At 30.1% G+C, this 15,876-nt stretch overlaps 1 protein-coding gene across 1 annotated transcript in view; it reads right to left on the bottom strand.

Annotated features, from left to right (window-relative positions):
* Positions 1-15,876, bottom strand: part of LOC121120042 (uncharacterized) — a 253,879-nt gene that overhangs the window by 217,044 nt on the left and 20,959 nt on the right. The window contains exon 2 of the mRNA XM_071889514.1: positions 12,068-12,126. Within this exon, the coding sequence (XP_071745615.1) occupies positions 12,068-12,126 (59 nt within the window). The remainder of the gene's footprint in view (positions 1-12,067; positions 12,127-15,876) is intronic.

Below are 15,876 nucleotides of genomic sequence, written 5' to 3'. Positions count from 1 at the left end.
TATTTTATGTATAATAATAGTATCATTCAGGGAGAAGTAGTATTTTATCACAAGACGGTGCCAAACTCTGTCTACGAACTAATGTGAGTAAACAACCTTCATACCCAATTGTAAACCTTTTGTAGTAAATGGTTGTATGTTTTATTTATTGGATAGCTTCTAATTGATTCAAAATTAGTATCACGCCTGCCTTCTACTGGCAGTGCTATTGCTATTAATTAATGAAGACCCTTGTAAGTATTAGCTGCTTGTAATATGATTGGTAGGATGAATTACTGACATAAAGATGACAATTTTCTACATTTAAAATTGTATTAGTAAAGAGTAATAATTATCCTTTATATTAATAAAGCAAAGTTAATCTGTAAAAATGTGACAATGAATGTATGCTTGAAAGAAAAAAACTAATTTTTGATCTAAGAAATAACAATGTAGTCATATTAACGAAATTTTCACACGCTAGAGAACTAAAGTTATTTCTGGATCAATAGTCATTATGGCATATTATTATTTTGTATCAAGTTACTATTATTATTTCACTCTTGAGGAGAGAACACATATGTACTGAGTAAATACGTGTGAGTTTACACATGAAAAATGGTGAGTAACACAATGAATTTATTAGGTTGTTATGTTATATATTTATTTATTTTTTACATTTTTTTTCTTTTCAACGACGCCTAATAACTATGGAAAATGACGGATACTACCTCTAGTTGTTATAGTTTTTATAATCTTTTCAAAACAATTTACCCCAAGAATAGATGAGATTTTTTTGCCCTTTTCTAACCATAGTAAAGGATTCAATGGGAGTTATTAGAAAAACCAAAAGTGAGAATAATTAAAATGTGTTTAGAAGTTACGTTGAAGAAGAACAGAAAGCACGTTGGGGGAAAAAAACGCACAGATGTGGAAAAAACCCGTACAGATGTGGGTTTTTTTTCTATTATTATTAAATTAGGGTTTATAAATATACTTATATTATACAAATAAAGTAATAACGTGTTAAAAACTTACATTGAAATAAAACTATGTGAAAAACTAACAGAGTCAAGGATATTTCTTGATTCATACCGAGCGTACAAAAAACTTACTTGTTTCTTTTCTACTTTTGAAATTGCAGTATTAGATTTCTCTGATTTGTTTCGCAATATACTGCACATATATAGCTTAATAGTATCTGCAATATGAACATGCATTCGGCAAGAAAACTATGTATATATAAAAAAAGTAATCATAAAAATTATTATTGGTAGTGAGAGAAACATATAAAAATACATTAGCAGTAGCAACAAACAGGGGACAAATGATCAAAACATTTGGCACATCTCGATACAAGAGATTTTTCAAAATAAATGAGAGAAAATACCACGACATAACTACAAAGTATGATCATTTTTCGTAAAACAGTTTCATTTTTGCAAATGCAAGATTTTTTGTAGTGTTTCCCAAAGCGAATATCATTGTCATGCAATTCTTGAAGAAATAGTATAAAATAGTATAGTCGTTTGACAAAATAGTATAGTAAAAAAATAAACAATAAGGGTTTGCTGGTGAGTCTTTAATCTAAGTATTTGTTGACCTCGGAGTATTATTGTGGATGGACAGGGGGAGTACTTCAAAACTATATTTCCTGGCTGTATATGGGTATAGTTGGATTTTTGTTTATTTACTTCGTCTTACGACTGCATGCAGCTGATCTAATATAACAGCATGCCAACTAAGCATCTCCCTTTCAAAACATTCCTCAAATTGTGAGAGTGACCACATTAATTGTATGTTTCTTTTAATTTTACATACTAGCGGGTAATCACTGCCTAGGAGAATAATCGATGATGGGTCTCAACGTAATTCCAATATACGAAGTTGAGTTTCTTCTTATTTATTTCCTTTCATAGCTGCTTGCAACTATATAAAATATACTAAATAAAAACTTTAAGAGCATTTAAGCTGCTCTCCTTTTAAAAAATTTTAAAAAGTATGAACGTGACCATATTAATTTTTTGGCTTATTTTTTTACATATGGAAAGAATTTACAACTCTTCAATTTCTACTTAGGTTAATCCATTTTGTCGTTGTCGCACGTAATTCACATATTAAACATCTGCTAGGCGTGTAAAAAGAGAAGGCTCTTTTAGAGAAAAAAGTTAAGAGTTTCTTTTGATTTGAGAAGTTTTATAATTAACTTTTTTTTACCTAGTAATATAATTTTTTGTGACATCTAAGACTACCAGCAACAGCTAATTTAAAAACACATCTTTCTTTTCTACTTATTGTTATAATTTTTTTTTTTTTTTTTTTTTTGCCGATTTGAAAGCACGTTTTTTTCTTCAATGGTTTACGTTTTTTACGACACCATTCACAAAAATTAAGGACTCTATTATTAATTTATGTATATAATTAGATACGTTTATACTATTTTCTTTAAAATATTATTGAAGACTAAAAAAACTTATTTGTCAAGATAAAATAATAAAATTTGCAAATATTACTTTTTTTTTAAACATATTACATAATTTAATTAAAAAAAAATGATGTACAAAATACTATTATTTGCTCTGAGTTGTTGTTTTTTTTTAGATAGATTGATGAGGACTATGGTATTTTACTTGCTTATAGTTTTCATTATATAGAAAAAAAAATACAAATTTGTTCTATTTATGTACAGAAAAAAGATGAGGATATATAATTTGAATTACTTTGACGTAGTTGATATTTTCAAAAAATGATTTTTTGCAGCATTAAAGGTCGTTCAGCTCATCTTTCATGAACCTTAAACTTTTATAAAAAGTAAATAAAACTTTCTTTATTTGTTATTAACGGAATTTCAAGACTAAGTTTTTATATTTATATAAATACATTTGGTATCTAGTTTATTAATTTAAAAAATCCCCCCATTTTTGGCAACCCTTTAAATATTCATAAGAAGGATAACTTTTTTAATCTAACATTTTTGTAAAACGACACAAAAATTGTGCTATACGACTGGGTTACATAAGTAGTTATGATAATTGTGACAATTTTTGACAGATTTGTCTTTGTTTTTATTTGGAAACCTGAAGAGTATTCCTAATTTTTCTAAGCTGTTGTTATTATTATTCAATTCCTGAGGAGTTCACTTCCTTCTCTACTACAAACAAGCTATCACTGATATAAACCAAATAGGACTGATTATTTTTGAGTGAACATACCTTGAGTAATATTTGCAGAGCTATAATATTAACTTATTGTTGGACTCAGAGTACAATTTTAGATCGACATCGAAGTAATTATTTCCAATGTTCATGTTTATTTCCTTCTCTCTCCCATCACAGCTACTTGAAACGTCATGACAGCTAAGCTGATGTCTTCCTAAATATTCTTCAAATTGATTATTTAAGTTATTTTCTTTCTTTTTAGCATAGCAAAATGCTCTCAATTAACATCACCACACAAAAAGAGTCAATTCTGTTGTAATAATAAAATATGTACAATTGATTTTTTTTTTTATGTTTCTATACTTGTTCAGAGGGATTATTGCACTGATTAAATATAAGTAAACATAATAGCATTACAGTTACTCAATCTGACCAGGAATTATTACATTTGACGATCATTTAGAATGTCTACTCGTATAATTCCTTTTCTAGGAAGAACCCAGGTGCGAACAACGCATATTGACTTCAAGAGCATAATTTCTCTTGAGCGCTTTATCCATTGAGCTACTTCACGACATACCTAATTCATTGACGTATTTACTCTATTTGCTTCGATTTGATATTCATTGAAATTTCTGAACAACTTTGGAACTTTTGGTGACATATTTTTGTTAATATATAGGTATATAGAAAAGTGGGAAAACACATATAATGCATTTTTCTTTGAACCCCCCATTATTCATCTTCATTTGTACTAATATGATCAGGAATCAGGAATTTTTTTTTTTTTAATGTTCCTTAATTGGTTAGATGGAGTTGCACTTATTAAGTGTGAGTAAATATTATATTATTACATTTACTCCATCTGACCTAGGAATTTTTTTTTGGGGGAAATCTATAAACATAAAGTATATTTCCTTTTCTAGAAATCGCCTGGGCGTAAACACATATGGAATTCAAAAGAATAACTTCTCCCGAGCGCGTTGTCGATGTGTATTTCATTAAGTTAGTTTGTACGTGGTGCGTCAATTAAAATATTCTTGAGCAAATGATGATCTTATCTGACCAATAAATAATTAGTTAAAATAAAATCAGAAAATACAAAATTACTTTTCCCCAACATAATATGTAGATATGATAATGAAAAATACTATATAATGTTTCAACACAAACACGAATCAACGCAAAAGTAAATTCATTTTTTTTTTTTCAAGTCCACGTCCAGTAAATATGGATTGTATTCCTATAATAATAGCAAAACTGCTTAGTCAAATAACATCATAGAAATGGTTAGAGCGGTCATTTTATGATATTAGTTTGTAAGTATTTGGAGAATTAAAAACTATTTAAGGAATAATAGCGTGGGTATGAGGGGGGAGGAAGAAAACTTTTTTGCAAGAAAAAGAAAAATAATTAATTTGCTATAAATATGCTACTGTATAATGCTATAACGATATGGTCAGTACTCACAAATTATAGTAATTTTCTAATAATATATATACATATGTATATAGAAACAAATTATCCACAATCTTATCATATGGTATCTATTTAGAAAAAATTGTATTTTTTATATTGTATACGTAGCGGATCAATAGGAGATTAAGTGCTGAAAAAATATATCTATTCATTGCAATTAGTCAAGGATTGACTAAATCCTTACAGCGTCCTCGTCCTATAGAATCTAGAAATTCATATACATTTATATGTATATACGAGTATATTAGAGTGATTCTGAAGTTTATTTATTTTCGAACATAGTTAGAGTAGGGAAAAAGCCCACATTTTTACGAGTTCGCTAAAACAATTGATACGCTGCAGAATGAACAGTGGCGTCGCTAGCTCCCTTTTATCTTGAGGGGAGAGGGGGGATCAATAAAAAAATTAATATATATATCATATCCATAAGTATATTTATAAGTCAGCTTTTGGTCCTATCACGCATGGAATCCAAAATAGCCGAAAAAATCAGTTTGAAATTTATCAAGTAGACGTTTAATATAGGATTTTTTTATTTATTTTTTATTGGTCTTCCAATCTAATTATGAGCTGTTTTTGACCAAAATAAGACCTTATTTTCCATATCTCTTCAGAATCTTTCTACATCCCTTTCTTTCTCTCTTTTCTTCTACCTTCATTCTTTGAGTCTATCCCCCCCCCGCTGCTCTCTGCTACGATACATATGAAATACCCCTATACCTATGAGTAATCATATAATGGTGCTGATAATTTTTGGGGCTAAACTCTCTCCCAAATAATGAAAGCTAGCACCGCCCTGCAAATTGAATATAAAAAAATCCATGTTCTATTAATATTTTCTATTATCCTTGTTGCATCAAGGGGTTGAGTATGACACCCCCATACAACGCACTGGTTTACCCCACTAACACAAAACTACCCTTTGTACTTTGTTATAAGCTGTCGATTAATTCATAATATTTGAAATGAAATGGCTTTTTCATAGTTTAAAATATCTTTTTTACAAATAAACTAATTAATACTTGTATTTTTAACTTTTTGAAGGAAAAGTTATGATATACAATAGAGGGAACGATGCGAACATCGATAGAAAATAAGCTGACTCCTATTCCTAACATATCGTTTTTATGTCATGAGACAAAGGTGTTAATTTTGCGAATGGGCTCGTTTACCCTTCTCTGAACATGTTCTAAAGATTTTTTTTTTGATAAAGAAATGAAAAAAAGTCATATTGATTAAGGTTTAGTAATTACGCTTTGCCTTTAACCATTCAATTTTTGTTAGAATGATGAAAAACTAATAGTTTTTGTAAATTGTTAGGCAAAAAATTCCTATAACTTTATTAAAAATAAGCACTTTTTCACATAATAAGAAAAAGATTCCCGATAAAACTTTAAGTACTCTCAATATTTGGAAAGAAAAACAATTTAATAGTATTTCCTGTGAATAAAAAATAAATTTATGTTAGAAATAAAAACTATTTCAAAAGTTAATTTGCAATTTTCCCTATGTGTTTTTTTTTCATTCTTAGACACTTTACTAAAACCTTATTGCCGACAGTCACCTAACCGAATTTCATTTCGCCGAAAAAGTAATATATTATTTGATGATGATCATACTGAAATAATAAGTAATTATGATTCCCATTCCTGTTGCACAATTTAAAAAAAAAAATGTATAATGATTTCCTAAATATTAAGTGTTGATTAATTAATAACTGATACATTTTTTATGAAGATGCTGCAACGGTTAACTGGAACCACTATTAGAACAAAAATCATGTCAACACTCAAATTATTATATAAATAAATTATTAAAGAAAAAATACTCAAAGAAGAGAATGAGTTTATTAATTAATCAATGATTAAGATTAGAAGGATTCTACAAATGAATCTGTCGTTTGAATTAAATTGGTTGGAGCTCTTATGTACATAGTCAAATCATAATTGAAACTCTAATATCCGAGGTTGACTCTGATTCTATAATTATCAACGAAAATATCTACTATTTTTTTCGGCAAAATGTCCCGGAACCGATTGTTTCTTATAAAATAGGACAAATAAATTCATGTTCTACAGCGTATAGCGTGCACTTTTTTCACATTATTTTTAAAGATAAGATAGAAACTTTTTTTATGTAAAAAATTGCATCTTTATCTCCTCCAACATTTGAAAAAAAAAACAGGAAGAAATTTAAAAACCACTCTAATAAATTTAGATATACTTAAATTTCACCCTCACAAATTGAAATTTAATTTAAATCTCCATTTATTACATGAACTCTTTAAAAATAAAAAGTAAAACAAGATATATAACTAACTCCATTATGATCTAATAATAATAATTGAATTCCCCCTCTACTGTCCTCTAGGGATTTGATAGATGTATTTTATAAGCCTCTTATGAGTCTACTTATCCCTCATTTGATGGTAGATGGTGGGTGCGTGGGTTCGTTGGTTGATGTTAGAGTAGACTTCATTTTAACTCTCTCAATACAAATAAATCATTATATTTTCTAGGGAAATGATTTCTTTATAAAAATATATCCTTTTTATGTATATAGAAATATGGAGCTCATTCACATTATCTATACTTTATTTTTTGTACATCATGGTCTATACACATATAATATACAAGGGGAGAGAAAATGATGACATATGTGTCTGTCTGTCTCGGATATTTCAGATTTTTATATTTATTTGACTCATCACTTGTTCAAAACAGTATTAAAGAAAAAAAACCTCTTTATTTTAGAAAATTAGATAGCTTTGTCATTTTTTTTATTATTATTACGTTTCACTTTATATATTTGGACAGTCCAACTATACATGGTCGTACAAAACAATTGGACAAACTTGACCTTATCAAGATGCCGTATGAGTGAGTACACCAAGGCCAAGTTTTTCTTTGGAATGAATTCATGATGCACTAGACCGCAGATAACAAAGAAAACAATAAGCAAAACGTTGCATGTCTTCCACGATCTTAAGGCCTTCTTTGAACGCTTTGTACAACTCACACAAACGGGTTTTTTGATCAAACAAAGTTTTTCTATCATTTTAAACGCATCAGCACATGAGATTTGGTTCGCAACTCAAAATTTAAGGTAAACTTTATGTTCAATAATTTCGTTCAATGTAAAAATTGTGGAGCACTAGTGAGGTAGAATTGCTTATCCGGTTGGCGCAAGCTAACTGGTTTACAGATTGTGCTTAAACTGGGCATCATAATGAAAGACAGTACTGCTGACTAAAAAAAAAAGGTTTTTAAATCCCTACTGCGAAGGCAATTTATATATAAGCAATTGCCATTACTTTTGTCAGAATGTATCTACATACATATTATAATAATACGTTCAGTCAAACTTTTAATAAATAGTAAGGTAAAGGAAACTGAGAAAGCCACCGCTAAGTGTAGATGTGCTTTTGAACCAGATTTCTGATTTTCTTACCATTCTAAATTTGAAAACTAGATAGGACCCTTTGTATGGTAACATGCATAAAAGAACAGATTTGACTGTATAAGTCTATAACCTGTAACTTATTTTATGTTAGTTACTCTACAGTCTACTTACGTTTTAAAAAAAGACCGTTAAAAACAGGTTCAACTGTGAATTTATGTTCTAGTTATTTAATCATTTGTGTGATCACTGTACAGAGATTGCAAGAGCACGCGTAGTAAAGTTTTTATGTTTTAACATTCCTGTGTCGGAATTGGATACCAAGCATGAAATTCGAAACACTTTAGATTTTAATTTTCAGCAAGATATAATTTATTAGGTTCAAATAGAATTTCAACAAATTTAATACTATAACTAGATGTGTCTCTTATTTATTAATTTAGCCGTCCTTTGCGGCAATTATGGTTTATAGGCGACGATAGAAGGCCAGCAAACTTTAAAAGATGTAGTCCTATGTTATAGTGGCTCAGTGCTGGCTTAGTCTCAGTGGCTTAGGCGGCCTTTGTGTTTGGATGACGGATACTTCAGGTATTCTTATCGACATGCAAAGGACTGTAAAGGGGAAAAAGTTTCAAAAAGAGTTCAAAAGACTCATTCAAAAGAGTTTTACAACGGAGGAGATGTTTTTCTTTCATTGCTGGTTTCAAAAGTGGCCTCTGCACTCTCATGAGGCCACTTCACCTACTTTATACCTCTCTAGACAGTCTTATGTGAAACCAGGAGATCTTGGGCATGGTCCCTCAAAACTTGAGAAGATTTTCTTGGACAGTTTTCTTGAAGTCCTGCAGGACTAACTTGACCTTCTTGACAGACCCCTTATTTTTCTCCAACGTTTTGACTTGTTGATAGCGTAGACTGTGATCCTGGAGACAGCAAACTGCTTGGATTGGGCGAATAGAAATTGATTACGTTTCATTAATTGTGGTACAAGATATGACTATTTAGACCACATCAGTACAACTTCTTCCCATCAACAGGGGAACAACGCTATAACATGATTAGGAGTCATTTTGTATGTAAATTAGATTTATCTAATTATTCATATATGAAAATACCATAATCCACATTAATATATGTACATTCATATAATATCATATTTACCTACTCTGTTTTCATTACCTCTATATATCAATATGTCATACTTTAAGTATCAAAATAGCTATAAATTGATTATACATAAATACATTAAGGTTGTTGTTGTTGTTTTTTCCATAAATTACAGATGAAATACTTATATCGCTATAAAAAGGAAACCAATTTACTTTCTAAAAAAAAATGACGTTACATTGCAACGAAGGATTTCTGGTACAAACTAGCATATACACATAGATAACTTTAACAACATTTTTCCCCTCTTACATCTTACAGATATGAATACATATTTTAGTTTAAAACTACTTAAGTAGAAAATGGGACAACAAATACTACATTGCACTCAAATTAACGTTTTCAAAGCGATGACAAAAATTATTAATAACATATTTATAAATTGCCATTCCTGCAACTACCTTTAAATTAATAAAATGAACTGTCTCAGAATTTGCAGAACCTGACAATTGCTAAAAGCCTGGATCACAGTGCCAAAGTTAGCCATAGTTTGTATATAAGAATTGAAATAAATACATTTAAAAGATATTTGAAACTGTGGTGTGACCTTCCTACCATCCGCTATAACTGTAAAATATTTTTAACAGTATTAAATTAAAAGTATTGGCGTCGATATGTCCTTACTTACATCTAACATATTCCAACAGCAGTATGGGGCTCCAATTGGTAACAAGTATTTGTTACAAACTCATTGCATAAATATAAAATATATATACAAAATAGTCCAGAATAAAAATGTAACAGGCAGGCATATAGTATTTATCAAGCTTTGATATTGAGCCAAAAATTAATACTTTTAATATTTTCCGTTCATTTTTGAATACTTGAAACGTTATGCATAAAAAAAATCTTTCAAATGTGTTCATTAAGCCGTTCATTTGTCATTGTTCTCCAAATATAATGTTGCGAAACAATGACTACATAATACATATTTAATTTGAAATAAGACTTTTTATGTAAGCATGGAAATTTGGACAAAAATTGATCACATCTGTGCATGTGTATATGTAAATCATCGTATGCAAAGAAACACGTGTACTACAGACTAGAAAAAGTGGTGGTATTCCTGCCGGAGGTTATTATCAAAAATATTGGGAGAGCACCAACGCAGCACAAACTACTGAACAGCTTCTTGCTGGACATTCAAAATATGGCTTTGAGAATAGCGCTCAATGCAGTGACAAATTTCTAAACGAAGGTAGCAAAGAGGGTATCTCTGGAATGTCACATCTCATAAAAATAAGCCCAGGACGCAATAAGTGAATTTAATTTTAAAGAAGTATTTTGCCTGAGAAAGTATTGAGCTTCATGTGGCATTTATTTTTATAATTTTGCTATTGTTTATTTATAAAATTATGTATTGAGGAATCCTTTTACTAATTAATTCCTCGGAGCATTTTTTTTTAGAGATTGACAAAACCTCGACTATTATATTTATAAATATTTTATTTTTTCTAGGGTAATTTTTATTGGTTTTAAGAAACTTTAAATAATTTATGGTGGTTGTTTATTATTGAAAATTATTTTGTATTTTACTCCATCAATCAATCACCGGTGATTTTGCAGTGAAAATTAAAAAAATATTATAAAAAAATACTTCTGATGTACAAGCAAGCTGTTCTTGAACAATTTGACATAAATCTTTCGATAAAAAACAGTACGATTAGCTTATCCACACTTTACAGGGTTTTTTTATACTCACTTTTTTTGGGCCCTGTTATATTGTATATATATATACGTACATAATTTAAAAAGTATCTGTTTTATTAAAAAAAAAATACAGGAGAAAAAACAATTAAGACGACAATAAACAATTACACTTTGATAAATAGACACAAAACAAACAAAGAGGAAGAGACCAGATGTCACATAATTATTTATTCATTTGATCATTTGCGTTCCTTAAAAGACTTCATGCCTAGGCATACATAGCATAAAAGCACTATAGTACATTAACTATATTATCTTATAATTACACTTGTATAAAATATATATAATTATCAGTGTTGGCTTTGAGTCTAAAAATTATATGCTGGTCTGAGATCGTTATAATTTTTGTGGGACCGAACTACTGGGTGCATATATTTAAACTTTACCACAAGTTGGCCTTCTTTCTTAAAGTTTTTTGTGACATTTATTTCAAATGGCTTAAATACAGATGATTCCTTGGTTAATCGTCTGCAGCATTTATTATTTGCATTAGTCTCTCAAGTCTAATATGATCATAGAAAAAGACAATGTTTCCAGATGCAAATGGGGGGCTACAGCAGGACGGAGCCCATGCACGCACAGCAAAATTTGCCCATAATTGTCTCAAGAATAATATAGACTTCCTGTTCAACAAGATTTGGTCATTACACAAGCCAGACCTTAGCCACTTGTACTTTGCCTTCTAGCAGCACATTCAGTACAAAGCTTGTAAAATTCGGGAACCCAAGATCGACGCCTTGGGGGCCACTGCGACGAGTGATGGGAACCATGGATGTAAAATTCGTAAATAAGTGCTACCATTACTTAAGGAAGAGTTTAACGGCCATTATTAAGGCTGAAGGAGGGAACATAGAGTAAATTAGTTTCAATGTTTGAATATATAATGTACAAAAAAGTTTCATCAATTTATACATTGTTCCAGAAATACATCTGGTTGAAATTATTGCATTTATTTGTTAAGGTTAAAAATCAGCACCAAGTATAAACACTATCACTATAATTAACTATAATCACTATAATTAAATTCTTAATCCCCAGATAAAACATTCAAAAACAGTCAGGTAAAAGCTAGCGATTTATGTAATAAGAATTTTAATCATGATTATGTTGTTAAACCCCCGCTTGAAAAGAATAACAAAAATGAAATTAATTTGATGTAAGTAAAGTCAACATACCTTTTTTTCCATGTGATGGAATAAATACTAAAAATGTTGTGACGAGGAAAATCAACAATCTAAAATGGAAAGAAGAGATTAATTAGAGAGACGTTGCTGCAAAAGATGGCTGTATATATAATGTATTACGTATTTATGTATAAATATGTACCGAAAGTACTCGATCAAAAAGATGGATTATTGGCATGTAAAGAAATTAGGTTTATTTCTGTCAACGGATTTTGGGAAATTGCATGTTCTCTGATAATTTTTGAGTTTTCAAAGTAAAAGGCAATAATGTGTTGGTTTTTACCTAAAAAAAGATTTTTGGGAGTGATTGGCGTTGGCCGGAAGTCTTCTTTTTTTATACTTCAAAATAACTTGTCCTTCATTGTGTATCAGTAGTGTTATATGGGTCTAAAAAGACTGCAGTCCTGGCATTATCAAAATTGACAGTCCTACGACATGTCTTTATTGTCTTTATTTGGGGATGAGAGGTAGACGGTGTTGTGAGCAGAGAGTCTCATTTCGTGGAAGAGGTGGTCTTTATCTAGTGCCCAGGGTGGGAGAGTTAGGTTTATTTTTTTGTTTAAATTCGGTAGAGCTCAATAAAGTCCTGAATATTACGTCTATGATACAAAGTGAGGAGGCCAATTCTTTTGATTTTGCATTCAATGAAGGGGAAAACGACACAAAACTAGCTTGAACATTTTCTAAGAACTTAATAACCTAATTCAGGAAGTATTCCAGATCTCAGATCTGTACATCAAAATCAGGAGGACATAAATTTTGTAAGGTTTTACTAAAAATGGAGGGTCACGAGTTTTGTAACTTCTTTTAATAATTCCCAAGTTTCGATTGTCCTTTCTTATAATTTAGTATATATGTCTCCTAAATCTCAAATCACAAGAGATGTAAATTACTAAGTCTAAGGTATCATCTACCTCCTTAAGATTTGGCTGGATGAACTCTTTTTTGGAGAAAGAAGCGATACACATTTATACGCCTTCTCCAAGTAATACTCCAGTTAATAAATTTGGTATGGACATCAGCTACAGAGTTTAAATAAGAGCAGAGGATTTTGGTTTCATCCATGCATAAAAATGTATCTCCCAAAAACTTATTCAAAAAGTCGTTAATGTAAATGCCAATGAGCAGGCGTCCATGTACACTACCTTGTAGAATAGATAAAATAACGTCACAAGGCTCAGAAACAGTGGAATATATCCCTAGGATACAATATACAAAGATTAAATTTGAGATTTCTATACTAAAGAAGTATTTCCTAGGAATTTACCGTACCTGTAGAACCTCGATAGATTCCGAGAAAATGAAATATCGGGATCCCCAAAGAGAACTTTAATTGTGTACAACAAAAAAGTCAGATTTAAAAAGTAAATTTATCAGAAAATGAAAGGTAGGAGCTATACATATTTAGATAAGTATAAGAGGAAGAGAGTCTTCTTTTATTTCTTCTTCTTATCAGAAATTAAATGTGAAATAATAGTAGTATGTATAATAGAAAGGGGACTTCTTCTCTTTTCTTCTTCTACTCGTTTCAACCATCGTACTTGATGTCTTATTATTTCCCATTAATTCAATAAAGTTATTTGTTAAGAAAGACACGATTTTTGGTCCTCTTATTATGATTGCTGTAACTATTATTATTATTGGAAGAGGAAGACAGAGCCTTTTATTTCATATCCTATGGTCAAGTGACAATAATGGATAAGGGAGAGAGGAAGAAGTGAAAAAGTAAATTGAAATAGTAACGAACATGAAAAATCTTTTTGTTATTGTGTCAAAAAGTAATTTTTTGTTCTTCATGAAATTACATACATATGAATGTACGTTTTATATATTATATTCGTCTATTGTACAACAAAAGAAGTCTAATAGTGAATGTGCTTCTTACAAATCTTGAAGAAACAAAGGGAATTAGGTACAACACCCTTATGTATATTCTTCTAATGAGTGTGTACGGCTTTGACTCGTCCTGAAATTTAGACTATGGATAGAGAATTTGAAAAACAGAAAAGGAAATAGTTGAGTCCAAAAAAACTTGAATACAATTACAATTGATATGAGACAGTGTGACTGAAAGCTTTTTATTGATGGAACAGATGTTTGAAGTTACACTCAAATTGATCTTAAAGCTGTGTAAAAAGTACGTAACCAATTGGAAAAGAGGGGGTTTGAAATAGTAAATATATTAGGTGGGCTGAAAACTAGTCAGATATTGCAACTAGAATTAATATATATATAACTATCAACCTCTAACGTATACAAGTTTTTCAGCTGTCGAACAAGTGATTTGTGAGGTGTAACATTCTAAGTAAAGGAGCTTTTGTTATTGTTACAAAAGTTGCACAAAAAACATTTCTTATTTTAATGAAGCTTTGCCTTTTAGTGGAAAGAAAATATTGTTTTAGGAAAGGTTTGGCTTGATTCACATTATTCGGACTCTTTACCAGTGAAGGCAACCTTGCAGAATTTAAAAGAGGTGAAATGAGTGTCGAATACGAAGCGTGCAGTGGACGTCCGAAAGAGTTAGCTACCAACAAGAACATTAAAAACCTTTTAGAATAATTTTGAATGATCGTAACGTAAAATTGATGGAGAAAGCTGAGCCTCTACAGAAATCAAAGAAACGTGTTCGACATATCGTGTATGAATATTTGAACAGGCAAAAACTGTGTGTAAAGTTGGTGCCGCGTGACTTAAAAAAAGTTATGTTTCATCAAAACAATCCACCAAGTCATAAATGACTGAAAACGATGACAAGATTACATGGATAGGCTAAAAATTGTTTCCTAATCCATTGTAATGATCAAATGTGGCCTCAAATGACTTTTCCCTTGTTTTAAGACCTCACTGAAAAACTAAATCAGAGTTAAAAATTAAAAATGAGGCCTATTTTGAGACTAAAAGAGAAATCGTACTATAAAACAGGCATTGTAAAACTATTTTATAAATCCATTAGCTGTCAGTCTCTGATAATTCATTACTGATCAAGATACAAACCTAACTCTTATATTGTCAAATTAGCTTGTGCATATAAAAACTGATGGGGCTTAACACGTTCAAAAATGGGTGAAAAATAGTGATGGGACGATACATTTGCCAATTCTGATGCGATTATTATAAAAATTCCAGATGCCGATTCTTTTATATTTTAAAGAAGATAGTTAAAAATACAATTGTGCTATCAAGGGCGTGTACACAATTAGGTTATAGAGAAACTTGGTTTTTAGATTTTTTTTTCCTAGTTGAAAAATTAAATTTTTGAAAAAAAATTTAAAAATATCAGCGGTTATCAAAAAAATAAATTTTTATAAATTTATTTTTTTGAAAATATTATATTCTTTAGTAAAAGCAGAAACTCCATAATTTGGGGAGGGGTATTTTATATATATATATATAACTTAAAAAAGTAATAAACAATTAAATACCAGTGAGAAATAAGAATTGGAATTGCAAATGAAACATTATTCTCCTGATGAAATTTCCAATTAAATGTCCAATCACAAGTAAAAAAAACCCTGACTCACATGAACAGTTAATTAATATTACAACCATTTCCAAACAGAACCAAGTTTAATAGTGTTGTGTCCAAGTACAGTGTACAGTTGAGCCAATCCGAGTAGAGTTGTTAAGAATTGGCTAGACATATAATATCACTTTTTGTAACGAATTGTACTATCTCAAATATTAGCTCGTAACAGTCCAAAAATGTCGCAATAACACATAAAAAGTCTGGATTTTTTTATTGAATATAAACTAACAAAGTGTCATTTTTTATGTATTTTTGCGACATTTTTAGGGGGAAT

The sequence above is a fragment of the Lepeophtheirus salmonis genome, chromosome 6 (assembly GCF_016086655.4).
Source record: "Lepeophtheirus salmonis chromosome 6, UVic_Lsal_1.4, whole genome shotgun sequence".
NCBI classification, from domain to species: Eukaryota; Metazoa; Arthropoda; class Copepoda; order Siphonostomatoida; family Caligidae; genus Lepeophtheirus; species Lepeophtheirus salmonis.
This window is presented reverse-complemented; position numbering and strand designations above follow the sequence as displayed.